Here is a 24,498-nt window from a genome sequence, read left to right on the forward strand (position 1 = left end):
GCTGAAAGCTTAAGAGACTGCATATATGAATGAACTAGGTTGAGTGTTTGTCTACAAATCAGAAGAAAATCATTTAGACTGAGTTGCAGTTGGTTAAAAACTTCTTACAGACTTGACAGACCGGATCTAGAACGCTAAAATACAATTTAGGACTACTCCGAGCACAATCGGTAGTGTGTTACATTGTAGTCTGCTAATGGTTTACCACCTTCATTTGTTTAATTTCCAGTCATTTGGTACAAATTATTCAATAAGATCAATCAATTGAGAAAGAAAAAGGAAAATAAGGAAAAAACAGGAGTTTCTAAAACTGGAGTTCAAAAATGAAATAAAATCTACAGAAGATAATGTGGCTCCTAACAACCACCTGGAAGACCTGGTGGACCCCAGAACTGCCCCACCAGATAAACAGCACTTAAAGCTTCCATCTCTGAGAGAGAGGAGAAAATCAAACTGCTTCAGATCTGAAAACATCCACAGGTGTTTCTGTCCATCCTTCCACTGTGAGAAGACCACTCAGTGCTGTGGGTCTGAAAGGATGTGTAGCTGATCAAGAAGAACCTCACTGAGAAAAGGAGACGGACACATCAAATAAAGAAACACCAGCCATTTAGTGAACACTCGAAAGCTGTGTGAATCTCTGTTTGGTGTCCATGAGGGTTAGCGAAGGTCAGATGTGTAGGAGTAAAGCTATTTGGGTTGGTGTGGAGTCTGGTTGTTATCACTGAACAGCCACAATTAGCGTGAGATCCAGAAGAGGCAGGGCTACAGGCATCAGAGACAAGCCTGCAGCGAGCTCCAACAGGCTCCAGTGGGAACACGGTTTAACGTGAGGTTAGGGTTGAAAAAAATTCCAGTCATTCTCTCTTAGAATGAAGCGCACTGCAGGTTAGGGTTGGGCACTATGGCAATATGTTCTGTAGGTATGATAAACAATGTCAAATATTGGAAGGATACGGTCATAAAAAATGGCCTGAAACAATGACAACCAGCGTATATAATCCGCACACACTGCCCGCTGTGGTAAATATTAAAGTACTGTACTTCATTACTGTGCTTGTGTATGATTTTGGATGATCTGTTCTTTGTACTCAGTGCTGGTGCCTCACAACAAGAAGGGCCTGGGTTTGGTTCCCCGGCCGGGCGAGTTTGTTCTCCCCATGTCTGCGTGGGTTTCCTCCCACAGTCCAAAGACATGCAATCAGGCCAACTGGAGATGCTAAATTGCCCCCAGGTGTACAAGTATATGTCTGTCTGTCTGCCCTGCGATGGATTGACAGCCTGTCCAGGGTGTTTCCTGCCTTCCGCCCAGTGAGTACTGGGATAGGCTCCAGCAACCCCCCCTGCGACCCAGAAGGATAAGCAGCTTAGAAAATGTGTGTGTGTATATTTTGTACTCAAGTATGATAGGAAGTATATACTTGGACTTACATTCAGTTAAACCCCTATATAAATCCTGCAGGCCAAGCTATGTTTACCTTTTTCTTTTATTTTTCCTCTTTTTGCATTTTAATGTATGGTTCTTTATTAAAACATCCAATCAAGAACCAGTTCCAGTACCACCCATTAGTCGCCGCATCAGCAGACGACAAAATAAGAAAACATTTATTTGCTGAAACATTTAATGTGTGCACTTATACACATTATACAAAACTCTGTATTTCCAAAATGGTAACTTTACTTTTAATGTAAGTCAATGGAACCAGACGTCTTTCCAAGCCATTTTGGGCCCTTTCTTTTGCTCCATTCATCATGAAATTAATGCAGAGTGTAAAGGGCAACATGCATTTTCAAATTATATCAAAAACTGGAAAATGACAAAAATGGAGATACGAGGTGTAACAAAAAAAGGGGTGTAACAATTCACTAAATTCATTACAATATATGATTAAATGCAGTGGTTTTGATACAGCAAAAATAAGGAGTGCCCCATGTTAATATGCTCATTAGAGTCTTGTGTTTTATTCAAAATGATAAAAGTACAATATTTTATTGTGCATAATGCGCTAATCACAATATATCCTGTACTTTTTCTCCCTGCTGTCAGTTTGGAAGTAGAAATAAAGCAGTATTTTTAGAGGAGGGAGGGTCTGCTCACATTATGGGCTTGCTTATGCTATATTTGCTAAATTCACATTAAAGTGAATATTTATTATGTTAATGTACTGTTTGTTTGTGTGTGTATTGAATTGTGAGGCTCATATTGAATGATACATTATGGTATACATATTGTTTGGCTATATATCTAAATGTTTAAATGTTGATCCTTTCTGACTTTTACGTATTTTTAGCTCCATATTTCCACTTTTAAATTAGTAAGAGAGTGGTTTTCAACCCGTGGGCCCCCCAGTGGGCTGTGGTGGAGCTGCTAGGGGGCCGCTGGGAGTCAGTCATTACAATATATAGAGGTTCAACCAAAACAGTAATGTCAAATATGACAATTGTTAATGTTGTAATAATTATTTACAAAAATAAGCTCAGTTACTGGTTTGGCAAAAAATCAGCACAACTTCAAGAAAATACTTGAGTAGTATGGAATTCATTCAGTAGGGTTGGGGGGTTGGGAGGGGAATAGATTCTTAGATGCATCACAATGCGGACGTGAACGATTCTGAATCGATTCACAAATGTCAAAAATTGATTTTTGAAATATTTAAAACAATGTTGACAGAACGTAAGAGGTGGAACTTGGACATTGGTATGTGCAGCGCCTGGATAGTCTGTGGCGGCACAAAACAAAAACACAGCTGGATGAGCGAGAAATCCGACCGGCTCTGCATTAAAGCCAGGTTAGGTCAGGAGTCACAACACGAATGTTAAGAGGAGCCATTTTGCCCTTTCAACAAAAATCAGTCCACCTTGGGAGCCACAACATTTAATGTCCAGTATGTCTCAGTATGTCCTAGTATGGGCTAAACAACATAAACAAAAACACAGATTTACTTTGCTCTGCTTTACGCTTCAGCTGAATCCACCTCCACCAGAAAACCTTTCCTCAAAACTAGATCAGTTTCTTGTAAAATGTCTCTCAACGTTCGACTGTTTTACGAGGCTGAAGCCACTTCTTATTCTTCAGCTTCTTGTTTGAATTTTCCGCCTTAAGGCCTGAGACGCCGAATATAAATGCGGCACCATTTAAGGTGGAACGGGAAAATTCAAAGGAGAAACTTTCATCTTCGCAACTTTTTAGTGTTTGACAGTCTCTCACTGCAAATTTAACATTCCAGGAAACCAACTGGGCTAAATGCGAACAAGTCCATTCGTCTCCAGATGTTCATCTTAAATCTCTCTTTGCCTTTTTGTTAGTGACTAGCTCGGTGAGACTGTTGCTAGGTGACCTGCAGTCTGCACACCAGTTCTCAGTCGTTGAGAACCAGGACTTTCGCACTATGTTGCACACTTTGGAGCCGAGATTTAGCGTCCAGTCTCAAAGGTATTTTACTGACACAGAGACCGCCTGTATGAAATCCTGTATATATTAAAAAAATGCGTCATGATCGCTTCGCAGCCTCTGAATCGTAATCAAAATGAATCAAGAGGTGCCTAGAGATTCCCACCTCTATTGTTCAGGACAAGTAAATGGTTTCAAACAGAAAGATTTTGGATTCTTTCATGCAGTCAACTGAAATTCATTGGGCTACATTGATTATTGTGGTTTGATGCATCTGATAAGAGCGGGCCGATTAAATCTTCTCATGGGCCGAGGAAGCTTCTGTGGTCGGTTGGGTGAGCTGGATCTGCAAAAGGCAGGGAACCCCTGGACTAAGATATTGCTGAAATATCACTTGCTGAAGTGCTAAAGTATCAGTTAAGTACAGTTTCTCTGTTCTTTTTCCACTCCTTCAAATTGCATAGTCCATTTTTGCCCTTAGCTTATTTTATCATTGTTTTTTTTTACCAAATGTTTGATTTCTCCTCTTGTTTCATCATATAGTTTGTGTCTATTATCGCACATTGTCACGATTGGCTCCTCCCACTCCCCCGTGTGCTTTTTGTTTACCTTTTGACATTCCACGTGCGTTTGTTTTGGTTCAGTCCTGCCCCTTTGTTTTCTTGACTCCACCCCTGATTCACTTCACCTTCTTCCCACCTGTCCCTCGTCATCCCTGTGATTATTTAAGCCCTGTGTTTGCCCCTAGTTTTCGTTGGTCTTTGTTTGGGATGTTGTTTATTGTTTGATGTTTGAGGTTTGATGTATGTTGTTTTTCTTCAGGCCCTGTTGTTTGTGTACCTGTTTATTTACATCGTGTCTGTCCCTCCTGCTCTACGTATTGGCCTATTGAACCTGGACCGTTATGACCACGACCCTCTTAATAAAAGTGGCTTATCTCTGCATATGCGTCCGCCTCTTCGCTCCACGTTACACACATTCAAAAAGCACCGCACTCAGTGCTCCACAGCTTTTATCCGGCTGTTCATTCTTGCTTGCAAACCTCAGAAAAACTGACATTGCCCAAGGCAATCGCCCAAAGTAATTCAGCTTCATGACAATCAGCGTCTGGCTTTTCCCAGTCAAAATAAAGTGTGATATCACAGTCAGGACGGTGCACGTCCCCGAGGCATTACATTTGTATACATCCTGCAGTCTTACAATCACAAAACAAGCCTCACCAAAAACAGTCCCATCAGAAGCAGCTCAAATGGCATTTCCTATAGACCTCTTTCTGCAAAAGAGGCCACATAAGTGACAACTTAAGAAAGACTTAAAATGCCCATTCATGCTGTGCCCAAAACAGACAGACATCTCCTAAAATGTATCTGCTCACTATCTGATGAGCATTGTCTGAATCCATCTGATAGGGCCGGCTCTCCGAAAGCACACTCAAACATCCTCCACTGCTGAAGAGGAGCGGGACTTTGCCCTAGAAGGCCTTGAGGAAAGCAGAAGCGTTTCCAGTAAGTGTTTGTGCTCCAGAACTGCCAGAAAAAAACAGATTCCGATGCATGAGTAGGTGAGTCCAGGTAGCGAGTTGTGCATTCCTCCACATGAGCTGGAAGACTGACAGACAGACGTGTCAGGCAGTGCGTGTGGAAACCTGCCTGATGGATGTTTGAGAACAGCCGAGTTTGACTGTCCGCCTGCTGTGACTGCTAACTCTGAACCTGAACTCTCTCAGTTATCCCACAAAGAGTTCAGTTAAAAATGTACTGTAAGATTTTTTGTTAAAACTGAAAGGCGTCATTAATGAGTGAGGAGAATAAAAACAGGCTGAAATGTGGGGAGTGTGCGCTGCTGCGAGTCGCCCTGTAAAGCCTGAATAATCATTTAAAAGTCAGAGGCGTCAGATCGAGAGATTTTCACACCACGTCATACGTCTTTACATATTAATGTCACATACAGACTCAAAAAGAAGGTCAGACTCAATGTTTAGGTCTCATATGATCTCGAAATCAACATTATACTGATGTAGATTTGATGACAGTAGTAGATAATTCACTCACATCCTCAGAAGACGTGTCCTTCACCAAGTTTAGACTAAGGCCAAAACCCATTTCTACTTTTTACCCCTACCCCTTGATTTCGAGTGTCACCCAAACCCCTTGGAACTGAATTACAGGGTAGTGGTTGAAATCTTCCCCTCTGAAATGGGACCCTCAAATAAAAAGAGCATCACTTCATTAACAGCTACTAGCCCTGCTCTGCAGGCAACCCTACCCATCTTCGGTGATAACAGAGAAGGGAAAACTTCAGCTCCTCACTGCTGGGCTGTAGTTACATTAAGGACATCAAAGAAGGGGGCAATTATTTATTATCACCCACCCCTAATTCTACAGTGATATGAAGTTGAAGTCAGATATTCTCCAGCTTCTTGCTCGAATTTTCGTGTTCCACCTTAAATGGTGCAGCAGTTACATTCTGGTGCTTCAGGCGTCAGAACTGTTGGACTATTTAAGGTGGAGCGGGAAAGTTAGCTAGCTAGCTACCAAGACATTAGCATGCTATGCTATGAGCGATTTTTTAATGCTTGCTATGGAGAAAATGGCCAATAATGCATTGAAACGACATTAAACTAAGAAAACACAGTGGCTATCGTAATTTTTAGTGGGGAAAATTTTGGTTTCTTTGCTCTCTTGCTCAGCCGTCTTGCCGGTTTTTCTTTTTTTCTTATATCTCTCTGTTTGGAGTCTCTGAAAAACCTCACCTTAGAAGGCCATGTAGCCCTAAGACTTCGCCCTACCCCTCTATCTCAAAAATTGGGACAGCATACCCCTAGACATGAAGATGCAAAACGAAGGGCTAAGGGCTCAGCGGTAAGGGCGAGGGGTGAAATGGGATTGGGCCTTAGTTCTCTTTGAATTTTCTTTCAGTCACCACCCACACACACACACACACTCACACACACACACACACACACACACACACACACATAAATATATAGAATATAGAATGGGACGCTCTGGAGCAGCTGCACATGAGCGCTAAGGTCATCATGCTCAGTGCCAAGCGTGGGCTAGAGGAGTATAAAGCTTCCCAGCATTGGGCTGTGGAGCAGTGGAACTGTGTTCTCTGGAGCGATGGAGCTCGATCTAGGACCTTTGGGATGAGTTGGAGTGATCCAGAACTGACCATCCATCACCTGTACCTGACCTCACTAATGCTCAATCAGATCCTCACAGCAATGTTCAACATCTAGTGTAAAGCCTTCCCAGAAGAGTAGAGGCTGTTACTGCAGCAGAAACTCCCTATTAACACTCTTCAGACTTTGTGTACAAAGTGTTGCACATATAGTGTAAATATAAAGCCCATAAATCACTAAAGGCTTTTACCGTATAACTGCTGCACTGCTGTAATGTCGTCCCAGCTGAGCAGCAGGCTGCGCCCCATCTTCTTGTAGTAGGGCGACATGAGGGCGTGACGGACGGGTGAGTGCTCCAATCCCAACGTGTGGCCGATCTCGTGAGCGGTCACCAGGAAAAGGTTATGTCCTTTATGGCCATTCAGGGTCCAGCGCTCTGCCTTGTCAAAGTGAGCCTCACCCCGGCACGGGAAAAAAGCGTGAGCCAATGCGCCGCCTGGGAAATAAAGGCAAAGATCACAGAGAGGAGAGTCTGAGATGGAGATTTATAGAGCCTGACTGTTCTAAATGTTCTAGATTAAAATATACCAGACATATATTATATTATATTATCAAATCTAAAATACAGGTTGTCTACTAGGCTGCAAGTATTGTGTTCACGCTGCTAAATGTCCTATTATCAGCAGAAAGACGTGGCACAGGGCAGGCTCTATTCTCATGGGGGCTCTAGGCATGTGTTATTTTGGGGGTCCCCATCTGCATAGGCACTCTGCCCAGACACCTTCACAGTGCAAATCGTTTATACATAACATTCTGCCCGGTTTGTGAAGGCAAATCTATCCAGATCAAATACTTCGTTTTGCGATGAATAGTCAAAACAAATGGCAAAAAAAAGATATTCATCTTTTAGCTTTTTCTGCTCAACTTCTCTATCTATTTCCATGTTTTGGCTGAAGATGTGTACATTCTTCTTTTGGAGGCAGTCACTTTCATTTCTCTCAAGCTAACACAATGATACGGTATTAACAACTCTGCTGAAAAAAAAACAGCACTGAACAGCGAGCATTTCATGCTGGTCTAAGATGGTCTATGATGGTTTATGCTGGTGTGATTCTGGTTTAGCTGATCACTCCAGCATGGTCATGCTGGTTGACCAGGATAACAGCAACAAATTCAAGATATGCTGGTTTTGGTGGTGACCAACATGCCAACTTCTGTTGCTGCTGAAGAGCATCCAAACACAACGTATCACTGCTGCCAGAACAGAACCTTGTGTAAACCTTGGTAACTTTACAGGAGAAGGAAAAAACATTACTCTATTTTTAATGTAAATCAATGGAACCAGATTTTTTTCCAAGTACGTTTGGGCCATTTCTATACATCCATTCATCATGAAATTTACACACAATGAAAAGAACAACATGCATTTTAAAATTATGTCAAAAACTAAAAATGATGAAAATGGAGATACAAGGTTTTCTACAGATCACAGCGACACAGGTCTATGCTGGTTTTTCTAGCAGGACTAAAAGTTGTTAGTGGGCCCTAAGCAACCAATATTATTATGTAGAGCTGGCGCTGCTGAATATCAAAATTCAGCCAGAAAATGAGAGCAAAAAAACGTTTATGATAATTCTAATTTCTATTAGCACCCCTATGGGATTTCTAGTGGTATGTTAGCACTAAGCTAGCAGTGGTGCAATTTGTTTTTGTCGTTTTAGGTTAGTGATGTTCCATTTTGACATTTGAAGCTTGAAACAGACATTAATGTTTCTGAAAGCCTCGCTTGGCTGTAGCTACCTAGATAACACAGGGAAAACAATTCCGATTGGTTAATTTTCGGCTGGCCGTTCCAAAGATTTTAGCCCTTCTGTTTCCAATTAAAACTTAACAATGAAATAAGAGTATAATGACTGCAGAGTTTAAATACAACAAGTGTGAAGATTCTATTAAATAAAAATGGACTAAAAATTCCAGACATGTATTTGGTTGTAGAAATAATTAAACATCTCTGGATGACTAAAAGACGCCGATGGTTCCTCTCTGACTATAACATGGACAGTATAGTAAAACTGATAATGAAGTCACAAATCATTTCACATCTAACCATTTTGAATGACTCTGTTTACATCTTCAACAGTAAAACCAGTAACCAGAAAATCACAACCAAGTCTTTGGTAGATTTCCCCTATAAATAAGCTTCTTTCCTGTGTGGTAACAATGTGGTAACACATTAGAATGAATTAGAAGAGAGCAATAAACTGTGGGTCTTCGTACCTGGGCCATCGAATGCATTGCTTGTTCCGTCGTTGTGCTCTCCCTCGTAGAAGGCCAGTCGGATGTCTGTTGGACTCTGGCTGACCTCCTGGAAGACCAGCCCAGACACGTTACTCCAAAGCTGGAAGGCCGTCTGCACAGCAAGACGCACGGGACCCTGTGAGAGGTGCCGCGGCCAGTTCACGATGCGGTATGTCAGGTGACGCTTGTACCACTTCTCCCCTATAAGAGAGTGGACAATCATTAGAAGGCCACTGTGATCTTTAAAGCATGGAAGCTCATTCCTGTCAGGTAGAGGAGAAAAGAATCACATATAAGTCTCATTTTCTGGCAGCAGTGTGTCAAAAATGTTGACTTACTAAAGTGTATTAAAATATGAACTTAGGAAGAATATCAAAACCAGCAGTGGTGGACAGTAACCGAGTAAATGTAATCCGTTACTGTACTTAAGTAGTTTTTTTGTGTATCTGTACTGAGGTTTTTCCATTCTGGGTGACTTTTTACTTTCACTCCACTACATTCCGACTTTTTCCTCCACTACATTTTGAGAAATCCGTCGTTCCCTTTGGCTTCTGGGTATAAAAACGTAACATGTCAAAACGAAAGAAGCGCAAAGCCAGAGCACCAATCAGGGCCCAGCGGTCACTTTGTTTAGAGCTGGTTTTGACCTGTTGGTCATACCGACCCAGTGCAGCACGCGGTTCAACGTCAGCGCAGCAGCGTAAAACTTTGGGAGAGTCTGTTCAACATAAATGATGAACTAACCTAACTTTGTGTAAATAGAGCACAATATAGAAATATGTCCACATATGCAGTCGAGACTGACGCGGCTTTTTTCTCAATTTCTACAAACACCATTTCATTTTATAGTAAATGAGTTTGGGCTGGTTTATGTTTATGAACAGACGCCTACAGATCATCTGTGATCCTGAGTTTAAAGCCAGTTTTTATTCAACTTAAACTTGGAACGAAGTTGAATGAAGTTAATTACTCTTTTAGTACTTTTACTTTATACTTAAGTACATTTGAAGGGAAATACTTTAGTAATTTTACTCAAGTGGAGGTCTAAAGGGAGGAACTTCTACTTTTACTGGAGTGATATTTTACCTTGGGTATCTCTACTTTAACTCAAGTACATGGTTTGTGTACTTGGTCCACCACTGAAAACCACACATGACTTCAAGAAAAGTCAATACTATAAGAAAGTGAGTCAACATTGTGAGATACTATACCCTAAATTCAGTCAGTCAGCGAAGCCATGTATGGTGTCTGAAGTCTTTTTTAGTTTTAGCACTGGAGCTATGTGGCTAATGTTGCTAAGTCATAGAAGCTTATACCCCATCAATTAGCATGGTGCTAACTGCATGCCTAAATCATTACTGGCCTCAAAGTATGTGGAGGTGTTCACTAATCTCTAATAGACTTGATTATGTGGTTTCTGACACTGTGTGTTACATAAAAATCTACATAAATGGATTGTATAACTTTAAAAACGTAAAAAGTGCAGACAATCATGCTGGAAGATGGCTACTACTGTTTTTAGCCATGCTAATGCACTTTAGTCCATGTTTACAGGTAGAAGTGGGTCATACAGGTTCAGAAGCAACATAATCAAGTCTATTAGAGATACTGAACATCTCCACACAGAGCAAAGAGTGATTTCTGAGGGATACTGTGGGGCATAAGCTTCCAATACTTGTTAGCTACATTAGCCTGCTGGCTTAGAGCAAAACCAGGGTAGCACACTTAGAACTGGACACCAAACATCTAATCAACTACATGAAACTTTTTTTTTTTAAATAGTGATTTTTTTTTCATGATTTAGGTCCTTCAATGCACATGGTTATTGCCAAAAATTACATTTTAAATGGCCCATTATCACAGAAAAACAATTTGCACATTATTTTTATATATAAAGGTGTTCCATTCACACTAACAATATAATGAGTGGTAAAGCTCATTATATTGTGGACTGCTTTTTGAATTAGGCAGAGAACCAATGAGAGAAGACGTCATTTACATGTATCAGAATTAAAGGCAACAACAACAACAGTCTGTTTAACTGTAAGGCTTAAGGAGAGGTCGGAAAACGGTCACGTAAAAATGAATTATGGCTGTTTTTGGCTACACCACACAAACGTCGTAAGTGGACCTCAGGGAATAATAAAATGCAACCAAATTGTAGGACGCACGCCCTTAAATGCATAAGATTTAAATGCAGAGTGTATAAGATTTGAGGTTTGCTCATTTTAATGATTAGCACGGGCACTGATGTTGAACCAATGTGTCTTGAAAGTCTCATCTAGGTCAGCAGTTGGTTATGCATGCTTTTGGACACATTCGGCTTTCGGGCTCACAACTAGCCTCTCTCCTGGGCTGCCCTGAGTTATAGGCCACTCTGTCAGCTGTGTAAACCATGAAGAGCTCCTCGCAGAGGCATCTGTAAACAATTTGCTCGACATGTGCCCGAGGATCCGTGACTTGAACATAATTACATGCTTCCCAAGCATCGAAATCACAGTCTTGTCTGAGGTATGGCATTCTTAGCACGTTGTGAAATAGGTTCATGTCATCAGATCATTTACATTGCTCACTGGGGTCCATGTGCTGTGTACACAACTGCAAACAAAGAGCTTAAATACAGGAAAAAACGAACTGCCTGTCGGAGAAACAAGAGACCACCGCAGAATGGCATAGCCGGAGTTCAAGATGCACTTCATGGATAAGAAAGTGTCCAAACAATCCTTCTAACTAGTGAATTCAGCTTGTATAATCACCATCCCAGAAAAGAAGAGGCTGATATTCCCCATTAAAAGGACAAAGTTTGATGTTGTATGTAAATATTAAAGTTTCTGGCCCAAATGTGTGAAGAAAAAAACAAATAATTCATATCAACATACACTCACCAGCCACTTTATTAGGTACACCTGTTCAATTGCTTGTTAACACAAATAGCTAATCAGCCAATCACACGGCCGCAGCTCACTGCATTTAGGCACGTAGAGGTGGTCAAGACAACTTGCTGAAGTGCAGACCGAGCATCAGAAAGGGGATTTAAGGGGCTTTGAACGTGGCGTGGTTGTTGTTTTTAGCACATAAACATAAATGTTAGAAGTGGACCTGAAAATGAAGCACAAGAAAAAGTTGTACAGGGAGATTCACTCGAAAGAGGCCCAGAATATTCTGTAATAACTCTCACTGGGATGAAGCAACCAGAACGAAACAACATGCAATGTGCTCCTCAGTATACGGAGCTTCCCCTGCGTTGGAGTGATGAGGTAGGCAGCTGTTGTGAAGTTTAACCTCTCTAATGCTTGCCAATATGTTCAGTCAGGAACATGGAGCGCCGCGTCAAAACGCGTCTGGTATAAAACGGAGATCACTTCCAGCATCACATGTAATATGATCAATTAAACATACATCAAGGTTTGAAGCGTATTTTGTATTTTTTGATTCAGATGTCTTCGTCCTAACGGGGTTACAATGGAATACCTGGGGCTTCTTTCCAGTGAATCTCCCTGTACAAGCATTTTAACATGCATGGATGTGCATTAAATTCATGAAACAGTCAAAAGATGGAGAAAGATGGACTGAGCTACTAGGATTCCATGAAGGACATCTGGTTCCTTGAGGGCTTTGAGAAAATTGGGGCAGGCAAAAGAGACAGAAAAACCAGAAGCACCAGAAAAAAATTGCAGAAAGAGCAACAAATTTTCAGCATAGAGAGAAATAAATCAGGGTGTTTAAAGTAGATGCTTAAAATAGTTTGGCAAAAAATAATAAATAAAAATGGAATAAGTGTGTTGCATAGCTGAAGACAGTAGCAGCGGCCAACTTAAAATCTAAACTATTTTCGTCCATGTGTACAGATAACAGTATATTGAAAACCAGTTAGCACAATGTTAACTGACCATAACTCTTACAATGTCACATGAATGTTACATGTGGGGAAAAAAAAGTCAATTTAAAAAAAATCAATGCATCCATGTAAAAACCGTGATCATATGTAGGAATATATTCATATGTGAATAAACATGTAGTTACTTGTAAACACATGGTTTTTGCACGCTGGCGAAATATATGTGACTTTTCTCCAAAGGGTAAGCTTCCTTCAATTTGTAGCTACATAGCATCATAGCTCCAGCCCAAGAAGCAAATTTAGATTAATAAGGTTATTATGGTCAACACATAATGAAAGCTTTTGACCACTAATTAGCATGGAGCTAACTCATTTCAGACACGGTATAATAAAAACAGACAAAACTGGCTTCACAGTGACTGCAAGATATTCACTTTGCTCAATGTTTATAGGTCACAGTGCATTTACAGTGCGTTTATATGCACTTGAGTAATCGGATAATGGTAGGTCTACATGAGTCAGACCGTAATCGGATTTCTGCGCTGCAACCAGCCAATAAACTCACAGAAGAAGACGTGACGTAAACATAATGCAAAAATCAAACTTCATGCTGGAATCTTTTTTAAACACACAGTCACTTCTTCTGAAAATATGAACCCACATCATCTTGAAGATGAAGAATATTTGAGTCCTTTATTTCAGACATCCTCTGTCTGATCTCGGATAAAATCCAGCTGCTTTATCGGATTTCTTAATTGGATTTCTAGATCAGAGTATGGTGTTTACATGACCATTTGAATAGTTGGATAACTGCAGTAATCCGATGATAATCAGATTATTAAGTGCATGTAAACGCACTCAGTGTCAGAAACCACAATCACGTCTATTAGATTACTGAACTGCTCTTTGGTGTGTGTGATGACTTAGGCATGCAGTTAACATCATGCTTGCCTTGCATAAGTAAGTCCCCATGACTTGTTAACTACATTAGCCTCATAGCTTCAGTGCTAAAACTGAAGATGCAAACTTCAGACACCAAATATGTCTTTGTTGACCATGGGGTGGCAAAGGCGGGGGGGGGGGGGGGGGGGGTTGGAGGGGTGGTAAATTAGATTTTTCACTGAGGTTTGTACTTCAGGCCTCCAGATCCTGGAAGGAAGTAGTCAGATAAAGCTAAGGGAAGTGAAGATATGGAAAAGAGTCCCTAAGGGGGCTGTGACGTAAACAAAGAGCGATGGGATTGAAGTGGGTGTGAGTGTGCAAAGCCTGGAGCCAGCTGTGGATGAGGAAGCCACAGGAATGTGTGCAGTGATGGCATTCAGTAAAAACGCATCTAAACATCTGCCCTGCTGTGAGCATATGCAGGCCTATGTACACTGATAGGACATAGTGTGCATGGTAACAATTTAACTGCTACATAACACTGACATAACCAGATGCTCATATTTGTGTCATGAAACATCAAGCCCAGTAATATATCACTGTCTCATTAACATTCCCAGTAACTGTCAATCGATGCTTGATGGCTTAGATTCTAAATTTGCAGAAGTGTTTTGTAATGGCTCATCATTTTTGTCTGATTTGAAGTATTGTCTTGGATGCCTGGTTTATAGTGAATAGTGCTGCAGTGTTGGGTTCATGTAAATCTAGTCTGGCATTTGGTGCATACGTGTTGGAATGGTTATAATGATGACTGCACTGGTGTCAGACTGCGGCTTTCACAGAGTTATTCCTGCCTATGCCACTGGGCTGGCATATAGAATTACTGTGGTTCTGATAGAGCTTGTGATACGACCCTTGTAATGTAGACATACTTGGAAAAAAGACTCAGGATTCAGTGTTAATTCAGTGCAGCTGAATCAAAATATAAAATTTTCCAGACACAGGTGATCAGAACAGATAAGCATGTAAGTTACTGTTGTTTTACATGTTTTTAAAGCTGGCTAAGATGGTTGTATGGATAGTTCACTCTATAAATTTGCAGTGAATGTCCCTGGGTACTCTGCCAAAACTCCTCGCCGCCACTTTACAACCACTGGTAAAACGTTCTAAATCTGCCACTGTTCAGATGCTGGACGTTATCCAAGACCAAAGCAAAAACATTTGCTGAAATATATTTACATTTATGGCATTTGGCAGATGCTCTTACCCAGAACATTTTATTTTTTACATACGAAGGTGTTGGAGATCTTGCCCAAGGACTCTTATTGCTATAGTGTAGGATGCCTGTCCAGGTAGTGGCTTCAAATTCTGGCCTTGAAGAATTCCATCTGAATGTACTGTATGTCCAAAAGTCTCCATACACCCCTTGTTAGGAATGGATTAACCTACTTTAAGGTCACCCACTGCTGGCACAGGTGTTCAGTTGAGCCCAAGTCCTTAAACGAAAGTCTGTCCACTCAGCAGCCACCTTGATAACACCGCTGGGCAGTTACTTCCCCTCATAAAAGACCAGGCTCCTATATATTTGACTGGGGAGAGACCTTTAAACCCAAAACTAAAAGACCATTAAATATCACAAATCTTCAGTGCATTTCACCAAAACAACATACAAAAAACATGTCGTTCTGGCTACTGTGTATATGCATACTTTCACAACAACAGAGGGCAAACTGACTGGCTCTTTTTACTGAAGGGCGGGACCTTCTCTGTAAATAAACCTGATGTTGAGGGTTAAAAGCTGTCCCACTAATTTTTCAAGCAGGCAACTGTCTCATTCTCTTTATAATGTCTCTAATCATACAACTTGCATTATAAAGCCAAGCATAGGCTACAGGGGTATAAAGCCCCCCAGCATTGGGCTGTGGAGCGGTGGATCTGTGGAGCTCCATCCAATATATTTGGAATGAACTGGAGTGATCCAGAACTGACCATCCAACATCAGTACCTGACCTCACTAATGCTCCTAAGGCTGAATGTGATGAATGAATTTTGAAGAATGAATTTTAAACACGAATAAAGCCCAATGAGCACATGAACACACCACTGGTGCACCCAACATGAGCTGAAGTGTCATAAACAGATGTTGTGGTAACAGACCGAAGCCGTTTCCAGGGCAAACAAGGGAATTCTTAGGGCAATTTGGCTGTAATCTAACCGCAGCACTTAGCGCAAACCCTCAGGGAGCGAAGAGAGAGAGAGAGAGAGAGAGAGAGAGAGAGAGAGAGAGAGAGAGAGCAGAGAGAGAGAGAGAGAGTAGATAGAGAGAGAGAGAGAGAGAGAGATAAAGAAAGAGTGGGATAGAGAGATAGAGAGAGAGAGAGAGAGAGAGAGAGAGAAAGAAAGAGAGGGAGAGAAAGAGAGAGAGAGAGAGAGAGAGAAAGAGAGAGAAAGAGAGAGAGAGAGAGGGAGAAAGAGAGAGAGAGAGAGAGAGAGAGAGAGAGAAAGAAAGAGAGGGAGAGAAAGAGAGAGAGAGAGAAAGAGAGAGAAAGAGAGAGAGAGAGAGGGAGAAAGAGAGAGAGAGAGCATGTTGAATCTGAAAACATTCCATGACTTCCCTCATGGAAGCAATTACAGATGCAAAAGTGCTTGTAATGATGGTGTGTGTGTGTGTGTGTGTGTGTGTGTGTGTGTGTTTCTCCAAAATATGCTCATTACAAAAAAAAAAAGAAATATGTCTTTAAAGTTGGGCAACTTGTCTTTGCTGGTTTCTGGCTGCATTTCAGATTGTAGGAGCACAAATTCAGCAAATGCGTTTCCTCTGTGCACTTTTTAGGGATTTTTACATTTGGAGATTTTATAAGTTTTATAGTATTTGGTTCCATCAAGTCATTTTTATCCGATATGTCAAAATATACTTAAAAACATGTGAATTGAAACCTAACTACTAACTATGAGCTTACAAAGCAGAATATCAGGTATAGCCTCCTCCTACAGACCCTCTGGTGGCTGTTCCATTAGCAGAAGAGTAATCAGCTCAAATGTTTAGAACTAAAATAATCCAATATTATATTCTATATCCAGATATTGCATAATAACTCTGTTTTCAGATGAGCTGGGATACCGCGTGTGAAATGGTGTGACTCTGTGTTGAGCTGTTAGCGAGTTTGCTTCTGATTTTGTAAATCATACACATTTCATATATATTATATATTAATATATTCCATCAAAGTTACTGAAGAAAAATGAACGTTCATCTGGGGGAGCTCCAGAACAGGAGGGGATTTTATGGCTGCTGTGAAGAATGTACATGCAAATAGGCAAATTAACATAATCATAAATAAAACTGTCAGGTTTAATACCTGAAGTCAGTGACTCACAGACATTTCCCAAATTCCTACTGATGCCTGGCCGGCTTGTAACGTGGCACTTCTCAGTTCCAGCTTGTTTCAGAGGCGCTGGACAGTCGAGAACATTCCACCTTTGGGCTGTGAGAAGCTCTATAATTGGTTTAGCTGTCTGCAATCACACCATCATCAAGGACAAGTGGGCCATTTCCACTGGCAGCTGCACATGCAAATACTACAAAGTAAATGTACTTCATTACTGTACTTGAGTATTATTTTGGAAGATTTGTACCTGTAATTGATTATTTGTATCTACATTTCCAAGAACTAAACATTCTTTTTACTCATTTAGACCTTCAAAATGTACTCACTGGCCACTTTATTAGGTATTATGTTCAGTTGCTTATTAACACAAATAGCTAATCAGCCAATCACACGGCAGCAACTCAGTGCATTTAGGCATGTAGAGGTGGTCAAGACGACTTGCTGAAGTGCAGACCGAGCATCAGAACGGGGAAGAAAGGGGATTTAAGGGACTTTGAACGTGGCGTGGTTGTTGGTGCCAGACGGGCTGGTCTGAGTATTTCAGAAACTGCTGATCTGCTGGGATTTTCACACACAACCATCTCTAGGGTTTACAGAGAACGGTCCGAAAAAGAGGAGATATCCAGTGAGCGGTCAGTTGTGTGGACGAAAATGCCTTGTTGATGTGAGAGGTCAGAGGAGAATGGACAGACTGGTTCCAGATGATAGAAAGGCAACAGGAACTCAAATAACCAACCAGAACCTCTGAGGAACGTTTCCAACACCTTGTTGAAAGTGTGGCATGAAGAATTAAGGCAGTTCTGAAGGCAAAAGGAGGTCCAGCCTTTAACTAGCAAGGTGTTAATAAAGTGGCCAGTAAGTGTATCTGTTACCCATTTTAAAGGCCATGAGACTTTTCTTACTCTCCTGCCAATCAATTATTTATTTCATTATTAACTAAATTCATATCAGTGTAATAAAGGCAATAAACGGAATTGCCGGACATTCTCACACTGAGGAAGACGAGGAGCAGGAGTAGCGAGGGACTGGAGGATAATACTGTGCAATGCAGATGTTATGACGTCTCACTATGCTTGCACGGCAAGTTTATTCCAGGGTTTCGATGTTATAATATTTGTGCTGTTCTTAATTTTATCTGTTCCTTGAGATCGTTTGAAGAGTATCTCTGGCTCCACGCTTCCACTTCTGACCCATTACCGACTGTTTTTACCTTCAAACCCCTCCAGACGTGTCCAGCATGTGGAAACTCACAGAAACACAGAGCAAGTACTGCCCGCTCTACTTATCCTGGACGAAGATGATGGAATGCTGGCTCTGTAAATATGACTAGGAGCCTGGGTCAAATTCCCACAACACATGCGAAATTCCTTCTCAATAACACTGGGTGTGCTTTCCATTTAGTACTGGAGCTTCCACCTGATCTCAAGTGCAGAGCGGACAGGACCCAGCAGAGACCAGGAGAGGGGCAGGGTGCTTTAAAAAGGGCTCATGGATCATGATTTTAAACATGAACTTCAGCATAACCTGTGAATTATAGCAACCGATATTCAAGCTAAACATAGCATATAGCAAAAAATGCAGATTAGGCCTGCGCCAGTATCATAGTCATCTTATTTGGGCTGCCCACATTAACCCCCAGTTGCTCCCCAGGTGCCGTGGATAGGGCTGCCCACCGCTCCGGGCAAGTGTGCTCAATGCCCCCTAGTGTGTGTGTTCACTAGTGTAGCCCAGTGCCAAATGCCATATAATTAAAGTAAATGTTTTAGCATTTAGTTTCATACACAGTCCCTTTAAGAGACGTACACTTGTAAAGCAAAGTGGATGAGACAATTTATCATTTTGCAATTTGCTCACACCAGTGACAGGTTAATCTCTGTGTCAGTCAGACATCTCCAATTTTGATTGGCTGGGAGTTTGGGAAGAGCTGGGGGTGGGCGGGTAGAGGAGGAGGTGAGGAGCAGCGGGAGGCAAAGGAGAGGCAAGTGAAGACAGCGGGAAAAACAAGAGAAAATAGGGTTGAGAGTAGATAAGTCGTACCCTAAACGTTTCGCAGTAGTTGAGAGAAGTTGCTGTAGTACTGAAACTGCTGTAGCATGCTGGTTAATGCTAATTAATGGCGGTTTAGCATTGTGCGCTTGAAAGTGGCGGTGCTCAGGAGGTGGACTGCCCCTTTTAGCTTAAGTTTGTGAAAGTAATAGTCAGTTCCTCACACATGTTACTGCTTATTTGATCCTTCTCACCATCGTTTGGAGGGAGTGTTAAATGAAGAGAGGCTCTCTGTTTAGGAAGGCCTGTGTACTGTATTTTGGTTGGTTAAGCACTTTGGTAACGGAAAAGTCATTTTCTAAGAGCACCTTTATTAGGTAGCCACTGTTCAGTTGCTTGTTAACACAAATAGCTAATCAGCCAATCACACGGCCACAGCTCACTGCATTTAGGCATGTAGAGGTGGTCAAGACAACCTGCTGAAGTGCAGACCGAGCATCAGAACGGGGAAGAAAGGGGATTTAAGGGGCTTTGAACATGGCGTGGTTGTTGGTGCCAGACGGGCTGGTCTGAGTATTTCAGAAACTGCTGATCTACTGGGATTTTCACACACAACCATCTCTAGGGTTTACAGAGAACGGTCCGAGAAAGAGGAAATATCCAGTGATGTCCAATTTAATTTAGGTTGCTGGCAAATATACAGCGGCCTTAGTTGACCATTCATAGTTTTACTAACGTCTTCAAGGATGTTTAACATGTACATGCCAAATAAGGCTTGTTTTGCAGTGAAAACAGATGGTTGTTATCAGGTACTGACATGAATATGAACAAACTCATGCTGCTGCTGCTGCATTCCTGCTGTATTACAAACTCCAAGAGTGACAGGGTGGAATTTATGGTTTCTACTATTTATCTCTGGATGCATAGTGTTGGAGTTTTTCCGCCAGGTTCACGACTACACTGCTTCTTTATATATGCAACCTGTAGATATATGCTGCATTTAAGGGACTTTGGGTCAGCTTCCCAGATGCAAACTAAGCCTAAAACTATATTAAAAAAGGATTTTTAATGCCGAATCATTATTAGAATTGCCATTTAACTGGCTGTGGTTAAAGTATTCCCGAGTTGTTTTGCTTTAGAGAACTGCTGGCAATGATTTATTCATAATAAATGTTCTTTGTGTGTTCTTTGTCCATCATATGCTCGGAAAAGAGTTTTGACATATGACATAATCTATGACAATGATTAACACTGGCCACCTCGAATGCCCAGCTACCATTATAACAGTTTAAATCTAGTTGAGGTTCTAGTGGATCAGTTTAAATCTAATAAAGGAATTCGCTCTGAGTCACAGGGACTCTTGTAGAAGGCGTGTTTTATGGACTTCAGCTCAGTACAGGTTGTTGAGAAGTGCAGGTGAGCTACAGGGGCTGCTGAGTGATTTCGGGCCCTGCAGGTATGGGAGTGCGTCCTCTTTGTTCAGTGCGGGTAGTAATTACTCCTCCTCATGATGTTAGTCATCAGCTTTTACAATGAGACACACCCTGCCATTGTTGCAGTGCATTTCCTTTAGACTTCGTTAACTGGCAGCTAGTGATGGAGGAACCTGCGTCCGAATTAGTTTGTCAACTCTTGGTCAGACAACGTTCTGCAGATGTCACAGTGACAATCATACATCCAGCGCGTCCTCTACAGAGATGAATCATAAACACATAGAAACTGTGCACTAAAATCCGATGTATTAGCTGAGTGTAACATATCAAGAAAAAATTACAAACATAAAACACAAAAAAATGTGCCATAACTTTTGAACAGGCCACATATTGCGTTTTGTTTTGGGTTTTGTTTTTCATCCAATGTGTTTAATTCAGCAAATAAACAGCATTAAAAGTGCAGAAGTGTGTTCTTTGCGGAGGACGCATTAACTTATTTTCACTTGGAGAACCAACAAAGACAAGACGTCATTTGACCAGGGCGCCCAAACTTTTGCACATAACTGTGCAAATGCAGTATATTGATATTTGAGTAACTCATTGTCGCTTAAATCTTTTGCTCTTCCAGAGTACAATAAATATGGCTTCAGATATCGGTTTGAGATATCAGCCAAATCCGAACATCTGTCCGATACCATCATTTTTTTTTCTACCAATACCGATGCGATTCCGATATAATCATGCATCCCTAAGATCAGTAAAAAGTGGTAACAGTCTGAAAAAAAAACACATTGCCTGTTAGTTTTGTGGTCTGCCAAGCAAAATATCAGTAAAAATAAAAAAGTAAGACCTCATAACAGTGAGTGATAACTAGTATATTTGAGGGTGGATAAAATATCGGAAACAAGGAATTATTTTATCAGTTACGTAATAAGACCCACTGGATTTCAGTCCTTCTTCACATGCTGTCTTGAACGAGGATGCTGGATCTTTCTTTTAACCAAAAAAAAAAATCCTCATAAAAGGGGTGTGGCCATGGATAGACAGAGTGGGCCACACCCAATTGAAAGGGGAAGATATTTATTATGATCATTTTTTAAGACGATGAAATACGATTTGTTTTTCGTGAGTCTGTATCATGACCAGCTGGAGTGATTGAGATCTCCTCTAAGCTCTGCCTTCAGCCTTCCAAGTTGGCCTGCCCACATTTCTTTCAGCAATGCTGATGTATTTGAATCCATGTTTATTGATAACAGTGTGTCGTGCAGTATCAGAAACCACTTAGTCAAGTCTATCAGAGATACTGAACAGCTTCTCAAGCTTTGAGGAGAGTGTGTGACGGTTAAGACGCCTGCTCTTTCAACATTTCTTCTGAAATGAAGGGTATTAATAGTGACTCATCCAACATCAGTACCTGACCTCACTAATGCTCAATCAAATCCTTGCTGCAATGTTCAACATCTAGAAGCCTTTCCAGAAGAGTAGAGGCTGTTACTGCAGCACAAACCCACAATTTTCCCCTTCATTTCAGAAGAAACACTTGTATCTCTAAACTTTCGGACATACGGTATTTTGTATACAGTAGCTTTAACGGACCTGGGTGAGTGTAGCGCTTCTTGCGTAGGTGCTGCCGGCTCTGGCCAGAGAAAATGGTGTTGACCCTCTGTGCCCAGGCTTCGTGACTACCCCTGTCCTTCACCCCACAGCGCGGCAAGGACATCTTCACCAAGGTGGCGCTGTCCAACTGTCCAGTGACGGGCAGGTGGGACAGCCACTGGAACTCCCTGAATAAGCCAAAAACCAAGATTGAAGTCAAGAATAAGAGCCATCTACAACTAGAGAGAGGAACAAAACAACATTCCTCCAATCATATGGAAGATAAGGACATTATTGTGCTGTGACAGCCCTGTTATTTTTCCTGTGTTGAGGTCTTAGAAAGGTTCTAAAAAGGTATTATACTAGCAATTTAATGAGAAGTAAGAACACGTACTGAATGAGTAGGAAAAAATCACAAGTGATCACATTCACTACTAATAAAGCACGTGTGCAATCAGTGAACCGTCTCAAGAGCAGTTGAGAAACTCCTGACTCAGGAAATGTAAAAGCAATCATATCAGCTGAAATTCTCATGTGTGTGCAGAAGAGTTGCGACAGCTCAGATCTAATCTCCATGCAAAACCGGCCGGGGAGACAGCGCATGGTTTCACAGTGGTGGTGACCTTGTGGGGGATGAATTGCTCCACTGCGGATAATCATGAAGCTTCCAGCGTAAATAATAATTATTAGATTACAACACTGTGGGCCAACGTAAACACGCCAGCCTTATGTCGTGTTTAGAGTAAAAAGGAGAGAGATGTCTAAACTGTCAACTGAGGGCAGCTTAACTTTTTTTAGCTGTTATTTTCCATTTTAATAAAAAAGGACATATTTCCCTCAAAATGAACCTGGCTAATCTTTAAAAAGCCCAAACCCTACAGCTGTTCTCTGGGGTCCCCTTATGAGGTTTTATAAGATAAGTGATACTTTTTTAATCCCACAAACGGGGAAATTCCACCTCCGCATTTAACCCATCCATGAAGTGAAGCACCACATACACACTAGTGAATACACACACACCAGGAGGCAGTGAGCACACTTGCCCGGAGCGGTGGGCAGCCCTATCCACAGCGCCCAGGGAGCAGTTGGGGGGTAGGTGTCTTGCTCAAGGACACCTCAGTCATGGGCTGTTGGCACTGGGGATTGAACTGGCAACCTTCCGGTTACAAGGCCAGTTCCCTAACCTCCAACCCACGACTGCCCCATTTACATACCAAAACTCATGGTTATTCAGCCAGTTTTTATAAATCAGTACCTTTAACACAAATATATGCAAATGATATCTGTTCTGATTTGCTTCCTTGTATTATGCTTCATTAATAAAGCTGTCTAGGTTGAAATTCAGACCGTGCCTTTAACATGGTGGTGGTAGTATGAGGGAAGACTGATTGAGGGAGGGGGAAGGGGGGGACTCTGAGAACTTAGGCCAGAGTTCTGAGCAGCTTCTGCCTGTAGCTGAAAGGCCAAACCTCCTCATATCGGTAGCAGTACTGATGAACAGGGACGAGATGGGACGGCGGTGGGAATCACAAACACTTTGTCACAGGAACGGATGGTGAGGATGTGAATTTATAGGGTGTTAGATTGGAAGAAGGAGGGGTTTCAGCCATGCTCCTCCCCCCAAACATCAGTTATAACATCACTAAATTTATAAGGAGGAAACATATGTTTTAATTTCAGTCTGAGTGGGTGGGGCTAGACTGAAAAGGCAAACATATAAATGTGATTTATTTAGTAAAAATACATTTATTCCTTAGGATTTATTTAACAGGCTGTACAGACTGAGGAGAGAACAGTACATTTTGAAAATTTAATGGTGGACGAAGACAAATCATGTACTTGAGTTAAAGTCGAGACACCCAAGGTAAAATATTCCTCCAGTAAAAGTAGAAGTTCCTCCCTTTAGACCTCCACTGGAGTAAAAGTACTAAAGTATTTCCCTTCAAATGTACTTAAGTATAAAGTAAAAGTACTAAAAGAGGAATTCTGGCTCTGATGTCCTGTTATCATTTTTATAACCAGACTGGCTTCATGAACTCATTTCAGGTGAAAGTCCTCCAGCGTCTCTCTTGGTAAACCAGTCTTTTAATAGAACGTCATTAATTAGTGACGCTGACGTCTATTAAAATGATCAGAAGCACAAAACACTGAAGGTAAACAGTTTCCATCAGGGAGAACCGAGTGGCTCTGAAATCACTTTTTACACACAAGCAAAGTTTCAGTTTCAGATTTATTTACAACTTAGTTCCAAGTTTAAGTTGAATAAAAACTGGCTTTAAACTCAGGATCACAGATGAGCTCCTTTACTATGTTGATCTGTAGGCGTCTGTTCATAAACATAAACCAGCCCAAACTCATTTACTATAAAATGAAATGGTGTTTGTAGAAATTCAGAAAAAAGCCGCGTCAGTCTCGACTGCATATGTGGACATATTTCTATATTGAGCTCTATTTACACAAAGTTAGGTTAGTTCATCATTTATGTTGAACAGACTCTCCCAAAGTTTTACGCTGCTGCGCTGACGTTGAACCGCGTGCTGCACTGGGTCGGTATGACC

At 41.4% G+C, this 24,498-nt stretch overlaps 1 protein-coding gene across 2 annotated transcripts in view; it reads right to left on the bottom strand.

Moving 5' to 3' along the window:
* The window catches only part of mmp28 (matrix metallopeptidase 28), a 39,612-nt gene that overhangs the window by 6,407 nt on the left and 8,707 nt on the right, over positions 1 to 24,498 (bottom strand). For both annotated transcript variants that reach the window (XM_017691763.2, XM_037530890.1), the window contains 3 exons: positions 21,941 to 22,128; positions 8,796 to 9,017; positions 6,769 to 7,014 (listed from right to left, as the gene is read on the bottom strand). In XM_017691763.2, coding sequence (XP_017547252.2) covers positions 6,769 to 7,014; positions 8,796 to 9,017; positions 21,941 to 22,128 — 656 coding nt within the window. The remainder of the gene's footprint in view (positions 1 to 6,768; positions 7,015 to 8,795; positions 9,018 to 21,940; positions 22,129 to 24,498) is intronic.

Source organism: Pygocentrus nattereri, chromosome 19 (genome assembly GCF_015220715.1).
Source record: "Pygocentrus nattereri isolate fPygNat1 chromosome 19, fPygNat1.pri, whole genome shotgun sequence".
Classification (NCBI taxonomy): Eukaryota; Metazoa; Chordata; class Actinopteri; order Characiformes; family Serrasalmidae; genus Pygocentrus; species Pygocentrus nattereri.